The sequence below is a fragment of the Platalea leucorodia genome (assembly GCF_965183815.1).
Source record: "Platalea leucorodia genome assembly, chromosome: 10".
Taxonomy (NCBI): domain Eukaryota; kingdom Metazoa; phylum Chordata; class Aves; order Pelecaniformes; family Threskiornithidae; genus Platalea; species Platalea leucorodia.
Window position 1 is genome coordinate 23,958,779 of NC_138832.1, and position 16,934 is coordinate 23,975,712.

The following is a 16,934-nucleotide window of genomic DNA, read 5'->3' on the forward strand; positions in this document are numbered from 1 at the left end:
TGTGAGCCCCCGGGACTGCCTGAGTAAAGCCAGAAATCCTATAATAACACCTTCTTTCCTGTTTTATTCCTGAATTTTTCTTTTAGCCAGGCAAGATGGTCTTAAAAAACCCTCCCTGCTCCCCGTGGAATCGGGGCCTGTATGCCAGGCTGGCATCGGGACGAGTTATTCTCCTCAACTGTGTTCGTGCAAGGGAGGCATTTTCCCCCTTGCACTCCTGTAACGCCCATGAATGATAATGAAGGCGTGCGCAGCCGGCTGGAAGAGAAGAAAATCCGCTCCAAGAGTGAGAAGAGGTTAAGAAGACCGAGTTTATGGAAATAATATGAAGTTATGAATGGAAGCCCTGGCATAGCATCTTTACTGTCTCGCAGTAAATGATACTGTGTTAATGCAGTCCTGCTGTGCGGTGCGATCATATTTTTCTCTCCTCCATAATGCTTGCCCCGTCTAATTTACCCTCCAGAGTGCACATAATGTCCTTGAAGCTTGCAAATTAAATAAGTTGCTTTTCCCAGGCACCAAACACAACAGGCATGTAGATACAGCCTTACTCGGCCATGTTTGACACCCAGACATGACACCAGGGCATCAACTTGGCGTCTACACAAGCTCACTGACCTAACCTGCCTTCAGCCGTGGCCCCACTGTAACATGCTGGAGAAGGAGAAATCACCATAGTTCGCTGCGGGCTGTGATTCGCAGTGTCCCCCGTACCTATCAACACCTGGTAAATGAATAGTTCAATTAAACCATTGCCACTTCCCAGTGACTGCTGCTTTTTAAGCCCTTGTTCTGCCCGTTTAGATTCATGCTGAGGCAGAGAAGTATGGCGTGGGTATATGTCAGTGACATCAAAACACGTCAGCTGGAGCAGAGGTTTGGGATAGAGCTTCTCAGTGAATGATTGGGATTGCTCAGTGGGAACAGGGCACATTCAGGGCTGCAAAACCTGATTCTGAAGGTAAATATGAAGGCAATATGCAGGCTGCACCAGAGGTGGGTCTGCTGCCTTCCTCCTGGCTAAGGTCACCCTGCGCAATTCAACTCCGGGCACATGGTTCCCAGGCCGTTCCTGGCGCCGGCTGAAAGCCAGATTACCTTTGTTACCCTTCCAAGGCGTCAATGGTTCAAACCCCAGATACATTCAAAGCTGAGATTTCTGCACTGGCACGGTTCCTGAAGCCAAGGCTGAAGCCCACGTGAGCTGGGAGCAGAGCATTCCTTCCGTGGGTTATGGCCGTGAAACTTCCAGAGATTAGGCAAACACAGAGCTCTCATTTCCCCTAAAATATTTCCACCGAAAGAGTATATCAGGCTTCCTCCCCAGCTGAGGACCACAAAGGATAGATGGAAGAACCAACCCTTCTACCTGCGCCATTAGAGTGATCCTTAAGGCATCATTCACAGCTCCTGCCCTGCTGCCCCACAGCTAGACCTTGAGACTGCTTCTCCATGCCGCTCTCCAAATCCTCATTCCTAGCTCCTGACCCTGGCTCCTCTCTGGATTATTGCTTTTGGCTCCAGCACGGACCTCAGTTATTTGCGGGATAGCACTCACACCAGTGCCTGTCCCCAAACACCTATGGTCCTTTGGCTTCAGCAGGACCTGGCTTTTGGTTAATACTAAAGTGTATCCCAAGGTGTTACAAGGAAACAGCACGAGGCTTCCTTTATGCTTAAAGCTAAATTATGCATCATGCTTATGCATCTTGCTTAACGAGGGCACATACTGTGCCATTAGCACCCTGTCTCACTCCTAAATCTCTTGCAGGTTTCTGAGACCTGTTGTTAAAGGAGGAGGACTAGGGAGACAGCATCTGATTAGAGGCTGAACCACAGTTGTTCTCCGTTCAGCACTTCTTTAATGAAACAAAGAGGAGATGGAGGGCAATTTTACCTTGCTTTGCTGTTAGTCAAACCCCTCTTCATCTCCAGCTGCTGCGATGCTCTGCTTGCTCGCAGCTGCACCTGGTCTCTGCAGCATTTGCACGAGGGATTTCCTGCCCCGACCTCAAGCCGGCGGCTCACGGGCTTCACTCAGGTTCTTCAGGCTTCCTGTTTTTCTCTTAAAGCTTTCATTTTACCAGCAAACTGTTTCCTGTCTAAGGCTTCTTGCGACTGAAATCCTGCAATTTATCCTCAGCAAGACGTGGCTGGTAAAGTCTTTGAACGCTCTTCCTTTCATTAACGCTCTCTTCCTTGCTGTCAGCTGTCTGGATGGGTGATGTGCACCTCTGTGAAAATTTCAGGAAGGTTTCACTGAGATCTTTAAGTCTTACAGGTTGTCTCTAGAAAATGGGGGGGTTAACTGGCTCCGCTACAGACAGCTTTTCAATTACATTTGCAGAAAGTATTGTGCTTTCTGCATTAACTTACCAGGGAGCAGCAAGCCCTCTATTACTTTGGCTTTCCATCATTTTCCTGTTGCTCAAGTGCTGTTATAAACGAATTAGTGAGTTCGAAAGCAATAGCGGGTATAGACGGTCGGGTCTCCGGGCTGCCATCCTGCCTGCCTCCGGAGGCGAATGCCATTAGAGAGACTGAAAAGCTGTCAGGGATGGAGAAGCCAAGATAACCTGGTGAGGGGCTGCACTTAAAGAGGTGCTATGGTGACAGAATCATTTTAGCAGCATTTTTTTTTTTTTTTCAGTCACAGCCATGGTAGAAAAAGTTTAAATAATTGCGGATGTGATTTCAAGCTTGTTCACTATGGGGCTGAGCCGAAAGCCCCGTCACTATGGGGAGGGACCTGTTGAAGGCTTCATTGGTTTCAGTTCATTGCAGAGCAACCAGTAAATTTCAATAACAACGAATTTCTCTTAAAAAAACATTCAAAGTGCATGTTCTAAATATTATTATTTTCCTACAGACTGTATTTTTATTTACCCCTAATTCTTACTAAAATATTTGCGTTAAATGCAACGTTTTAGTTGTAGCCACTTTGCTTTTTCCCTCAGCACCTAGATCAAAGGCTGAAATAGAACTGTGTGCTTGTACACAACATACAGGACATGAACTGCCATCTCCTCCCTGATCGCGCCGGGTTTGATTTACAGTGGAAATACATCTCCATGCATCTTAGGTCTGCCTAGGAAGTTGTGTGAGAACTTTCCATTAAGAATATCGTGGATTTAAAAAAAGCAGTTTGTGAACAAGCAACGCGTTCTTGCTAAAAACACTGCTTCCACTAAGATGATTTAAACGAATCCTTTCCTTTTTGCATTGGGTTGACCTGCATCAGTGTATTTCAATACCTCAAACTGAATCAAGCCATCTTGTTCCAGCCTCGCACTAAGCTGAGCTTGCCTGAGCTTTCAGGAGGTTGCCGTCAGCTGTCCCCCTTGCTCTCTGCAGGCTGGGCTCGGAGGCAGGGCTCTCCTGCGGCACCTGCGCCCAAGACCCCGTGGTGCTTTGAGCATTGCTTTCAAGGGGGCAGCCAGGAGAGATCCTCTTGATTAGGTTGCTTTCTTAACTGCGCTTTCCTCGTCCGTAAAGTGGAGGTCATGTTACTCCTGCAAAATGGCACAAGATGCTGCAGTGGTTTAAAGCTGGACGCTGTGATTTCCTTAGATGACTTTTAATCGTGTACATCATAGCCATTCTTGGGCTGTGCAGAAGCACGTTCAGCTACGTAAGCAAAATGAGGGGGAGAAGAAGTTGGGGTTTGTTTCCTCTTAGACTATGAAACCAAAAAATTTGCACTTGTTCAGGTGGCTGGAGAACTCAGACGTGGGTGCACACACGTTTCCATGAAGTGCTTGCTTGCAGTACGTAGCTGGGGAACACAAACGTGGCAGTCTGCAGGAGGGGCTCAACCCCAGTGACTGAGACCGGGGCTTCCCATTCCCTCTGTGTTACCCCCTTCTCCTTTCAGGTTAATTAGCTGATTAACTTGGAGCCAGGGAAGCTCAAAAGAGTGGGAGAGCAGGGGTCTCCTTGGGAGTTCAGCAGCTGCTGGCTCTTAATATTGATCTGCTAATGAGTCAGCAAGTGTGTGAAGCCTGCGAGGGCTTTCATGCTCTGCATCGGGTACTTTCCCTCTGCTGCTTATGGGTCCAAGCCCCAGGGACCGAGGCAGGGGCTCGGGAAGGCAAGCCAGCCGTTTTGGGGAAGCATCTGCCCTGGTCTGCCTGGCTGCAGGAGACCAGAGGGGGACCCATGGGAGGGGAACTGGGGACGGAAGGGGAGGGGGAAGCAGTGGTGGCCTAAGGTCCCTCTCCCTCCGCTAATTCTCCAAAAATGAGTCTTTTAGGGGACTGAGGAGGGAGCGGGGAATCCCAGAGCTGTCAGCCGAGGAGGAAGGAAGAGCAGCTGGAGGTCCGCAGTGGCGAGAGCTGCTGCACGGAGCACAGCCCAGGGCAATGGAGGAGAGATTTGGGGAGCAGAAGGGCACAGCAAGGTGGGTGCAGGCTGTGGTGGCAGGATGAGGCCAGGGAGGTGGCAGAGGCTGTGCATTTCCAGCCCCACACGGTCTTGGCATGGGAGAGGCAGCACAACACCTCCTGCAAGGCAGATGGCTTAGCAAGCTGCCTGCCTTCCCCTCCATGCCCACACCGCAACCCTGCGAGCCCCTCGGAGCCCCCTCCACAGCCAGGGCTCTGCTTTCACTCCTGCAAGGCCCCAGCATCACCCCGGGTTCAGCGAGCTGTGTCTCTGCGTGCTTGGGCTGCTCAGCATGGCACAAGGTTGGTAAGGCAGCCGGACTGGCAGGTTGATCTGCCCTTGGAGGGTTGCTGTGCATTTCTGCTAAGCTGAAGCCTGGGGATCCCCAAGGGGCAGGGTGCCCCAGAGCTGAGCTCCCAAAGCAGAGCTGGGCTTCTTTTTGTGCAGCACTGACTTGCACGGTCCCGTACGTCCATCCCATGTTGACTGCAGGGCATGCCAGCTCAACTTGAGCAGTGCATTGTGTGACCCAGGAGGGTGATTTCTTGAGCTGTAAGTGCTGAAACAATGTGGGCCAACAAAATTAATCAGGCAATTGATTGCTTGTAGCTGCTAACCTGTTTTGCCTGCCTGTAGATGTGGTCCTGTTGCTCAAGACACTATGCTGCGTTGGAACCAAAAACGAAGGGGTTTTTGAAGAAATTAGGAAAGTTTTATTGTGGCTGTACTGGGCTGGATGCACTGGCATGTTCTGCTTGCACTGAGCAGGAATTCAGACCAGGTGATTATAAAAGGCCCTTCTGGCCTCAAGTCTACGACAATTACTTAACACTCATGCTGTCAGCAAGACAGCAGAGAAGAAATCAGTGTGGGGGTAATGCATCTTACCGGTGTGCCCGGAGCTTGCGTGTGGATCATCTCTCCAGCCTGCTTGTGTTTCGCAGGAGGTGCTGCGCAGCCCGCGGTGACCACGAGCATCAGCAGGAGGCACACACGGCTACCACTTGCCGTTGTGTCCAGGTATCACCATGGCTTCTCTTTGGAGCTCGCTGGAAAGAGATGTGTTCAACCCACAGAAAAAGAGGCTGCTGGAAACCATTCGTGTCTGGAAGACAGGGAAGAAGAAGAAGATGTCCATCCTCTGTGTTGTGGGTGAGAACCTCGGGGGGCCGGGAGACAGGTTGAGTTGCAAACCCAGGGAGGTTTCTTGCAGCTCTAGTCAGAGTTTGGTCTCTGATGGCTCTTTTCCTAATTTGGGAGAAGAGAGAGGACCAGTACTTGGCACGCTGTATTTTAAGATTAAAGGAAGGAAATCTTAATCCCAAGATAGGAGCTGTGCCATGTGAGTATAGTATGTCAAGAACTGGCAACAAAAGCACAAGTTCCCTGTTGCAATGTTGGATGGTATTTGGCTGGCTAGAGAGAGCTGGGGTCTGCAGGACGGCTCCCTCCACCAATGTAAGATTATTTTTTTTACCATTTGCATCAAATCTGTCATTAGAGGTCAGCAACAAACCATTCTAACATGACACAGCATTACAGCCTCATTCTGTCTCTCCAGAGTTTTGGTGGAAGTTTTAACAGTACCCAGACGTGTCAGGAGTACTTAGCTATTTGATTAGGATCCAAAGGTGCAAGTGCTTTGGGCAATTTTCCATCTCCTTTGGTCTATGCTTTTCTAGTTGCTCCATCATTCCGGAGAAGTTGTTACTGTAGATTTTTTTGGACAAACTTACAAGGGAGAGACTTTCCTGCCAATGAGCTTCTCAACAGCGTAGTCACCTACTGCAGGACTGATTTCTGACAACCTTAGCCATAGTGTTTGACCTAAATGATATGCTTCAACTCTCTCCGTAGTTAATGGAGGGCAGGAGGAATATCTCCAAGGGATGACATAGCCACCCTATAAGTAGCATGTAAAATACATGAATTACCCCTGGTATTGCCCATGTCAGCTTTCTGGAGATATCTAGCTCATAGGGGAGTTCTAAATTATAAGAGCCAGAATGATGTATGGTGAGCACCTCCCAGATGAACCAAGAGGTGACTGTAAGCTAATTGGAAATGGAATTGATTTTTGATGGGATACGTTAGTGTGAGTGTCAGTCAAACAATGCAGTGCTTTTGGACCCTGTTGTAGGGCCAGCAATATGGTATGTACCTATCATAAATCGCAGTGCACTGTGGCACCCTGTTCCCATCACATTTGGATCCTGCTGAAATATTACTTATGCCTTGTGTAGAGCACAATGGCCTGGCTTAAAACTCATTGAAATTATTGGGAGTCCCTCCATAGACTTTAAAGTACTCTGGATTAGACCCCAGAGACCACTTCCCATGTGTAAACACTCCATGAAGAGAAAAGTCAGTAGAAACCTGTAGCATCTCTCCATACAGCCACAATGCAAAATCAGTGTCTGTGTGTCCACCTCTACCTGTCCACTCACACTGAACTGTTGTGTACTGGGCTAACAATAATATTGTGGGGTTTTTGGTTTTGCTTTTTTTTCTGTCCCTTGTCCTCAGTGGACACCTTTAGGCCAATGCAGCCGTTTCTGGTGAAGGTCAAGGTAGACCGAGGAGAGCAGTACAAGATAGCCTACAGGTGGCCTTTAGCAGAGCTGAAGCTGGTAGACGGCAAGACTCTCAATCAGGTAGGACGGATCTTCCTTCTGTGGAAAAGGGCAGAACCGATCATGGGGGAGAGATACGAATATGAAGTTAGAGAGACACAGGCCCGGATCCACAGGGGGATTTGGGTCCTCTGGAGCTCAGCCCATACATTTAGATGGTGGGAAGAACAGCGGGGGGTGGGTGTGGGTGGGTGTGATTTCTAATATAGGACTGAGCCAGCCTGAATGATGCTGATTTTGAGGAAACAAGAACCATAAAAAGAATTTAAAAGCCCTCTGCCTCCCCTCAGAGCTGCTTCCTAGCGTATGGTGAACTGAGGTCTCTCCCTGGATAGTTCCTCCATCCTACATCAGTTCTTTTGGACTTCTCGTTTCCCTCATCTCTTCCAGGGAGATGCCTGTGCCCTGGATGCTGAGGCTGGAGTGATTTCCTCCCTCCTGAGTCAGCCCTCTCTAGGTTAGGAAATGTCAGGCTGGCCAAATACCTGACCAGGGTGAGCAGTGAGGGGGTGACTGCTGCAAGGACACAGCTTCCATCAAAATCAGTGGGCAAACTCTCCTTATCCCTCAGGCAGAGGACCTCCTGAAGCTCTTTCCAGCAACCCTCAGAGGCTGGAGAGATGGGCTGCAAAGCACTGCTCTTGTCAGGTCTCCAGCATTTGCAGAACACGTTGTCAGGCCCATCTGTCGATCCATGTTGACAAAGCTCCTTGACAGACATTTGCATAGGGTATTTAAAGATTAAATGGAGGCATTTACTGAAAGAAGGATTATAGAGAGCTGGAGTCAGCGTGCGTCTGCGCTCTTAGGGTGATATTAAGGTTTTGGGGAAAGAAAGCATGGACAAGATATTCCCTTTCTGCTGCTGGGGCTGGCAGAGTGTCGTTAAAGTTGATATAATTAGGTTTTTTTATTAACGTGAATGTTCCAGGGGCTCTGGCAAGGTGCCTGGGTTTTCACAAGCATAGAAATAAATGAGAAAAAGAACAGCTTTCCAGTTCTACATCCAGGACAAATAAAGTACATCTGCACAGCATGTCTGAAAGGAAAATCACATTTACAGGTTTGCAGGGCATCTCGATCCTATGGGTAGAACTGAACTGGTGCCTCATTGTCTTACCTTTTCCCATGCACAAGGAAATCCATGCTTTCATCCTGCCTGAGCTTTCCTCTAGCAGATAAGCCTGGCTCCACCGAGTCTTCTAAACTGCTTTGGCTCCTGAGGAGTTAGGCTTACAAGATACCTCCAGGATTTTCAGTCCTTTCCTCCCTCACTTGCCACCCCAATGAGAAAATCTGATCATACTCTATCTTAAAGTGTTGGTGTATTTTTGAACCCCCTCCTACTGGGAGGCGAGTAGCAAACCTGGTTGTCTCAATGGCTAAAGCCTTCTTATGACTCCAAGCCTGTATTTCTACCCACATCATCCCCATTTGTGCTTGTGCCATGGCTGTCCTTCAGATTAGACAGCTCTTCTCCTTTGCAGATGTATTTTTAGATGGCAGTCACCTCCCCTATTAACCTTCCTTCTGGCAGGCTAAGCAGCCTGACCCCTCAGTCTCGTCTTCTGTGTTGACTTCTCTCTTCCCTTTATCACGCCTGGAGCCCTCTTCCTTGCCTCTTCCAGGCTGAATTGATCTTTCTTGAATGCAGGCAGCCAGAATTGTCCATATCATTCCTAAAATGGGATCTACTCACCAGCTGAAGCTGCTGCACAAGGTCCCCAGGCAGAGGAGAGGCTGAAGCAGCAGGCTGCAGCCAGCATGTGTTGACGTCTCTTGGGGTCCCACCATGGAGGCAAGCTCCCCAGTGCAGCCCATGTCAAGTCAGCACAGTCCCTTCCTGTTGCATGGCTTGGCAGGTCCATGGAAATCAAAACAAGAGCTCTCCTCTGTTGCTTAGCAGATAATATCGACTACGGCCAAACCCCAGCTCATGGGTTGATATTCAGTACATGCAGCAAGGTCTTGGTCATCAGGTCTGCTCTGCTACGCTGGGAAGCCCTCTGCTCCCTGGCACCAGCAAAGTCCTGACACTGCAAGTCCAGCAGTGCCTAAAGCTACAGCTCCCTTGACCAAAACAGTATTAATATTTATGAAGCGATTAACGGATTCCTCCCTGCTTTAATAGCTCCTCATAAGGCATGCTATAAACCACGTGCACTGTAAATTCCTCCCCCAGCCATTGCTGCTCTGCGCCGTTGCAGGGGCTGCTACCGAGCCTGCAAAGCAATGCGGGAGTGTGATGTATTGCTTCAAAGTGTTTAGAAAGCAACCCTTAAAGCATCGTAGGACTGCATCAATCCTCATAAACTCTATGTCTGCTATGATGATTAGTATCAATAATTATAAGTGCGGCTTCTAAGTTCTCCAGAAGATGAGATCAGGCTGTGCCGCAGAGCTAATGAGATGGTGCAGGAAGGACTTTCTTTCTGTGGGATGTTCCTAGTTCAGCAACCTCCCTTATTCTCTCCACCTATGTAGCACTTAGTGGCAAAGAATACATCTCCTGTGGCTGGAGTTCTCCTTCCATGAGACTACATCCTTTGGGCAGAGATGGATGTAGGGATAGTGACACTTATATGGATGAGGGGGCTGGGGGAATTGCAGGACTGAGTTTGTGGAAGCCTGTTTCTGGGTTTTCTCTGGGTGTTCCCAACTCTTGAGTGAAGAGAAGTTTGAGATTTCTGGTTGGATGAGGATTGCAGAGGGGAATATCTGCAGTGGGAGGCAGGGTGGGTGCTGGGCTTACCCCAAATGCTTAACTCCAGTTATTTTGAGCTTTCTCATTCAGCACATCATTACACTGCAGAGCTTATTGCCACAGGATGCTGTAGATGCCAACGCTATGAATAAGTTCAAAAAACCATTAGAGGAACTCAGGGACAGTAGGTCCTTCAAGGGCTGTTAAATGCAGTGCTGTGGATACAACCTCTGGCTCAGCAAGCTGCTAGATCATGGGCTGCTGGAGGCTGGCAGTGAATCCTGAAGGCAATATAACTCTGGACTTGCCCTTTGAATGCTTTTTCTCCCAAGCATCTGCTACTGGCCACTGTCAAAATTCATCAGTGTTCATCTCCCAAAACCTGCAGTAAAAGGTGAGGGATTTATATAGTCTGAAAAGAAATCAGCATGTTGGATCAGGACACGGGCTGGTTGATTGCTTGGTCTGACCCACTATGGGTGTCCTGGTGTCCACTTCTAGGGTCAGAATTGCTGTACATCCTTTTATTTTCAGTGCTTTTCTCATGCCTATGATTATTTACCAAGTGCCATGAACGCACCTCTCAAATCCTACCCAGTCGCTCTGGGATAGCGGCAGAAGTTCAGGGAGAGATGTCTATATCTGCAGGAAAGAAACACGAAGAAGGATTTGCTGTTAGCTAGAGGAATTGCCTGCTGTCAGCTTGGAAATACAGAGCTCGTCAGGGAATTAATTGACTGAAAGACTTCAAATCAAACTTCTGACAGCAGTTACCCTGGGCATGGTACAGTCGGTGTCCATCGCATCAGGTGTGGGGATGCTAGGCGCAATAGCCCATTTTAGCCCTGCATCAGATCTGAGTCTGACTATACCTGTGCAGCTCCACCAAAACCAGTCTAATCATCAGCGTGATGTGGCCAGTAGCACTGGTCTCCCTGGGGTCACCTGCCCGGTATATGCCAGCTGGGCTTTTTGCTAGGTGGTCGCAGGGAGCTGTCAGGATCGTCCCCCTGGTTGAAGGGGCTGAGCTGCCTGTGCAGGCAGAGCTCTCTAACACCTAAGCCCTGTGCTAGTCTCCATTCGCAATGTGGCTTCCTGGGGCCACCGAAAACCCCAAAGCTTGAAACTGCAGCCTCCCTCCCTCCCTCCTTCAACCAGGAGGTGTTTTTCCTCCCGGTGCACAAGGTGTTTTCACAACATTCAGTGCCTGCCATTAAAATGTGCTGCGCGTATGTGGTGTGGCAAGTGGTGTCTAATTGATGTGGTAATAATTAACTGTTGACATCTAGGCAAGCCTGGATTTTGATCTGCAGTTTGATAAGGTTTACAAGTGGACTGCTAGCAGCTTTGATGAGAAGAAAACCTTTATCAGATGCTTGTGGAAGCTGAGCCACCGATTCCTTGCCAGCTCTATCACGTTTGTGAATGTCCCCTCCTGTGCAGTGGAAGGTAACTGGTTTCCTTGGCACACTCAGAGTGGTCTGGGTTTTTTGCATCGTCGCTATCATCACTTTAGGAATGGGAGGTGAATAAATTTCAAACAGTGAATGTGGATGACAGGAGAGGCTGAGGTGGGTACCGGTGAGAGGGAAGCAGGAGGATCCATCTTTTGTGTACCTGGAGGCACAGCCGCCTGATGTATCCACTGACCCTTGCCATGGAGACACAGTCTAGGCTGGGAATTAAAATAGGCGGAGAGTTTATCTTATCTCCAGAGATGCTACCTGCACTCGGGGCTGGGGAAGGCGAGCAGTAGTGTTGGTAATGTCAGGCCAGGGGGAGACTGCCTGCTTGCCTGGTAACATTCCCCAGCAGTGTGTCAAGAAATACAGATATATATGGATATAAAAATGTATTTTACTCTGCAACAAAAGACTACCAGTATATTTGATCAGAAGAAGCCTGTTCATCTCTGAAATCTGTCTCAGCTTTGTATAACAAACATATCAATATGCCCCAGCACACAATCCTAGAGAGGTGAGCAATTAAAAACACAAGAGCTCAAATTAAATTTCTAATGTCTGTTTTGTCCCTCTTACAAAGCTGACCCTTTATCCCATCCACATCTTTCTTTGCTCCATCTTATTCTAACTGACCAGCAGACTGAGACCACTGGACTCATGTCACTTGGACTCGATGGGACCCCTGGGGTTAACGTTAGCAGGGCTAATAAAATGACATAGCTAGAGGGCTTTGGCCATCTCCACGTCTCCTCCTGTCCATGCAGGGAGACAAAGGCCCCAAGAAGACAGAAAGGACACTGCAGAGACTGAGAGCCAGGAGGAGCTCAGTGCGTACGAGGAGATGACAGCGAAGGAAGCTGCCGATGTGTTGAAGCTGATGGAGGAGTATGAGCCCCTGGTGAACAACTCCGTGGCCTTTGCAGAGCAGCTAAGCAATGACCTCCATGTGCTGGATGAGGTAAGGGGGGCCAAGGGCTGGGACTCAACTGAAAAGAAGGTGCCTGGCATGTTGGGGCACTGGGCTGAGTCTCTGGGCATCAGCAGCTCTTTCGTTTGCTGTGAGCACTTGATCTGAAAGTCATCTTGGTCTTGGGCTACTTCAGCTCGAAAGGCATCTCATGTGCAAGTCGGGAGGACACTGCTGCTCCCCTCTCGAGGGTCAGTGTTTGTCCCACCGTGCACTATAGTGGGGCTGCCTGCCCCTTGCAGGGGCTAAACAAGTAGCTGCCGCCTGGCAGCCAGGCCCCAAATGTCTGGCTCTGCTGAGCTTAACCGCCCTTAGACATTGGCTTGAGAGATGTCTCTCCCGTGAACATGGTGACTGACCAGCTCGGGGCAGATGAAGCCCTCTATCAGTTTTGCAAAGGAGTAAAACAAAATAGTGGCACAGACCCAGCTACAGGGAAGGATACGGAGCCCAGATGCAGGTGGATGCATAGCTGTGAGGGGTTATAATTTCTGGGGGCAGCGCTGGGATGGGTAAGGGTCTAACTGCGGGGCAAAATGAAGTGGGGTGCTCTGGGGCTGGCTGAGGGAGGTGGATGACACTGGGGAGCTCCGGGATCTCCTTTGCATCGTGCAGAAGGTATCTGCGTCCCACGCAGTGTGAATTAGGACCATCATTTCTGTAGTCACCCGTGCAGAAGAACTTTGTCTTAGGGCGTTGCCTCTGGCCCTTCCTGCTGGGCCTACAAGCTGTGCCTCCAGCCAGATCAGTGGTCAGCAGCCGCCTTGAGCAATCCCACAGCCTTAACCACGTCTAGAAATGATTTACAGGGGAAAACATGGTGACGATGCCCACGCTGTGTCTTCCCCTCCCTGTCTGCCCAGGGCCGGGTGTCCCACGGGGAGGGTTAGCCTGCCAGACACCGCGGGGCACCGAGAGCTCCCAGGCTCCTGCCAAATCCACAGGCGGGTCTGCAGCTCACGGCGTGCCCGGTCCAGCGTGGCCATCCGCAAGCAGGACGTGCAGAAGCAGTTCTGGGATGGGTCCTGCCACGTTGCCATGAGGGCTATCACAGAGAGATCAAAAATTCCTGTTATTTCAGTTTGTTTTTTATTTTTTAACTTGAGCACAAGCACATTAGTTACCACGGGAAGGGGAGAACAGAGAAAAGCTGGGTAGGAAGGATAAAGGCTGCTGAGTAGGGAGGGAGGGGATGAATGTGCGTGTAAAAAGTGGGGGTGATGAAGAGCAGAAAGGGTGGTCTGACAGGCAGGGGTGCCTGGAAGAAAAGGAAAGAGCCAACAATGATCCCTACAGAAGGCAAAGCAGCAGCTAGGGAGAAAGAAAAGAGGAAAAAGTGAAACTGAGCTGGAAGGAGATAAAAAGTAAAAGATAAACTGTAGTAGAAAGGGCCAATGAAGAAGGCACACATTATTTTCAGACTAGTGAGCTTTATTTACTTTATTAGAGTTGCTGTATTTTATTGCATTTCTGCAGAGGATAACTTGTTTCTTTGTGTGCTGGAGCAAAATAATGAGATAGCTGCTTCGAGCATTTATCTTATGCTAATATATCTGGTGCTAGGATTTTATGGGTAGGTAACCGAAGAACAAAGGGAAAAAAATAAGCCAAAGGAAATATCCTAAAACATACGAGAAACCACAAACTAAATCCAGCCTCCTTTAGCTCCAGTATTTGCTGTATTCCCAATTTGTATTTATATATGATTTATTACACTTGGAAGCTTAGTAGTTAATCTGGAAGACCAAACTCCTGAGGTCTGCTCCTGTTTGCTCTTGGCAAGTCGTACAGGCCCTTTGCGACTCTGTTTCCCAGCTGTAAAATACCCTGTGAGAGTAACTAATAAATCTCTATTAAGTTCTTTGCAATGAAAGGCGCTGTCGAATACATTATTTTAATACCCTCTAATGAATAAATGTCACTTATTGCTAATACAAATTAATTAATGAGATGTTTCTATTTCTAAGGTTTAATCTATGATATTAAGTGTTATTAATACCAGCAAGTTAGACTAGCACATGCATATATTTAAATGTTTTTCCCCACATCCCAGTAATAACACCTTGTCCTCCTCTTACAATACTAATCACCTTCTGCTAACCCATCTCTTCTGGGGATCGCGAGACACTGCACCAACAGCAAGAGAGCGCTGATCTGCTTTGGAGGGAAGCAGAGCATGGCCAGGGCGCCTGGGAGGCCGTGAGCTCTGATTTTTACATTGGTATTCCTACGTACTTGCAGGATCCCAGCACCCGCTGAAACGCAGGCAGCTCCCGGCAGCTTTGTGCCACCTCCGGTGGGAGGGTTATTGCCCTTACCCGGTCTGCCATTCTCCGGAGAGCCCTTTCTGCCAGCAGTTGCCCTGCCAATGTCTCCGGTGATGCTTTGCTCTAGGCAAACCCCCGTGGGTCTGTTAAGCCCTAATAAGACAATCTGAAGGCACGGCGGTGACAGGCTTGTGGGAGGTTTACGGCTGTAATTTAGGAACATTTAATGAAATGTGAAGCTCCGGGCAGAGCCCGTGGCCACGGGCCAGGGTCCCTGGCGTGCGGCTGGAAAGCAGCAGTTCGGGAGTGGGGCTGTTTGTTCGCTTGCAGGTCCCTCGCGCTGGCCTGAGTAGGCTGGTTGGGCTCCGGGCAAAAGGAGCATTCGCTTAGCATCAGTGGTGCTTTTGGAGATGAGTATCTGCCTGCATTAGCAAGCCATGCTTCAAATCCGGCTGCTGAGCCTGCTGGCAAGTGAAATCTCTGCCTTCGCTGCTGTCGCTGGGCTCCCTCTGGGAAAGCTGCATCACTTTGCAGTGTGGTAGTTGCATCTCTGCCCTTTGATAGAGACACTTTGCTGTCTTTGCTATGATATCAGGCTTTTCTACAGAATTCCTCTGACCTTTCCAGATCCTTTGTGAATCTGCCTGCATCTGAAGCCATTCCCCACAGTCCTTTCTCCCACTCTTTCCCAAAAGGGCACTACGTTTGTCACAGGAGAGTGTAATCCGTGCTTTGCCAGTGAGACCAAAGCCGCCCAGTCGAGGTGTGTGCTGCAGAGTGGCTCTCACACATTTCGGGAGCGCCTCCGTGCTGCTCCAGCATCTTGTCCTGCATGTACCACCTCCAGAGCCGGAGCTGCCAGCTCATCTTTACCCCAATAGCAATGCAGGTGGAGCTTGAAGAAGAGCAAGTCCTTATCGCAGGGATTGTAGACGCCCAGCATCTACTGCGCTTTCAGACGCATTCCCAATTCGGAGCACGGGGTAGGTCCGAGTCACAGTAACCTGACTTGGGTTGACAAGACTTTGCTTCCCTTCCTCCTGTCGTTTCCCGCTGGCGAGCTGAGCGCAGGGCGTGCTGCGGGGTGCAGGTACTTCTGTTGTTCTTCTTCATTTAATGAAAAAGGCACCAGATAATTGAAATATCAGAAAAGACAAACTTCTTTAAAAGCTTTATTAATGGAGAGAAAAATAGCAGTCTGGAAGCCTCACGTCTTCCAGGCCTAGGTCTATCGATTGTTTTCTTTGATATCCCACACGGTATGTAGGCCCTGAAAATGATAAAATGAACATTTGGAAGCAGTTAATCTCTAACTGAGCTTGTCAGCAGCAATTAATATGCCATTATATCTCTACCACCCGTCAAAACAAATGCCTGAGACCTCCCTAGGCAAATTGTGCCTTCAGTTTCCATATTAGAGACATATATATGTGCACGTCTCATGCATGATTTAACTGTTTATTAATACCACTGCCAGAGCAGCTCAGCTGGGTAACGCCCTGGCAGCAGTGGCGATGCCCAGAGCTGTGCTACATGTGCTGTGACAGGCGCTTGGCATGGCCATGGTCTGCACAAATGTGTGAGATCCAGACAGAGATGGCCAGTGTCTCGAAGCTGGCACGTTTCCTTACAAATATTGTGGGACGGACAGCCAGGTCCTCAGGGGACTTCACCAGTTGTGGGGATTGAGGATTGGAGACTCCATGCAGTGTCCACTTGGGACTTGCCTAGCACACAGAGGGAAAAGTGGGGAGCAGAAGACAGCAGGGCTTGGTACCCTCTCCAAACCTACAGAAACTCTGTTCTGCTCATGGTCAGATATGCCCAGCGACTCCGCAGTAACCTCTCTGTTGGGACAGATGAAAGTCCTCTGAGCGTACATCTTGCTCAGGGAAGGGTTTTGTTCTGCCCTGGCACTTGGGGCTTGCAGATGGTTGCTGATATAGAGTTTAGCCAAGTGCAAAGATAAGACAGTGACTTTGTGCAGGTAGTGATGCAGGACAGCTGCAATTATAACAGCACCTTGCACGTTATAATGACAGGGTCTCTGCTTTGACTTGGGAGGGTGATGATCAGGATATTTGACTCATGGTGGTAATCAGTCGCTGCTACAGTGCTGAAGCCTTCTGTTTCTCCATTTCACAGGCCAACCTTAGAGCCATTATCTCTTCTGAGAAGCAGGTGACACAGCTGATGAGCTCCATTGATGAGGCCCTGGCAGAGGTGGCCAGAGTGGAAGAGACCTTGCAGATCTACGATGAGTTACTGGGAAGCGTGAAGCAGCAGATGGACCACATCCACCGGGAAAACTCCTTGCTACATCGCATTGTTTCCAACAAGACAAAGCTGATGGATGAGATCCTCTTCCTCACGGTACGTGGATTTGCAAAGACATAAATCTTCAGCCTGTTGAATCTATTAGAAAAAAAGTTTCAGTGAACTTCAAACACTCTGAAAACTATTTGTCTGCAAAGGCTACAGAGCTTGTCTGGCCTAGTAATGAGGGACTTTGTT

At 49.0% G+C, this 16,934-nt stretch overlaps 1 protein-coding gene across 2 annotated transcripts in view; it reads left to right on the forward strand.

Moving 5' to 3' along the window:
- Positions 1-2,111: 2,111 nt before the first annotated feature.
- Positions 2,112-16,934, forward strand: part of LOC309595996 (exocyst complex component 1-like) — a 34,846-nt gene continuing 20,023 nt past the window's right edge. For both annotated transcript variants that reach the window (XR_014229424.1, XM_082323678.1), the window contains exons 1-6: positions 2,112-2,159; positions 5,331-5,538; positions 6,913-7,040; positions 11,013-11,172; positions 11,951-12,144; positions 16,566-16,793. Coding sequence is in view for 1 of the 2 variants with exons in the window: in XM_082323678.1 (XP_082179804.1) it covers positions 5,415-5,538; positions 6,913-7,040; positions 11,013-11,172; positions 11,951-12,144; positions 16,566-16,793 (834 nt within the window). In the remaining variant the exon portion in view is untranslated. The remainder of the gene's footprint in view (positions 2,160-5,330; positions 5,539-6,912; positions 7,041-11,012; positions 11,173-11,950; positions 12,145-16,565; positions 16,794-16,934) is intronic.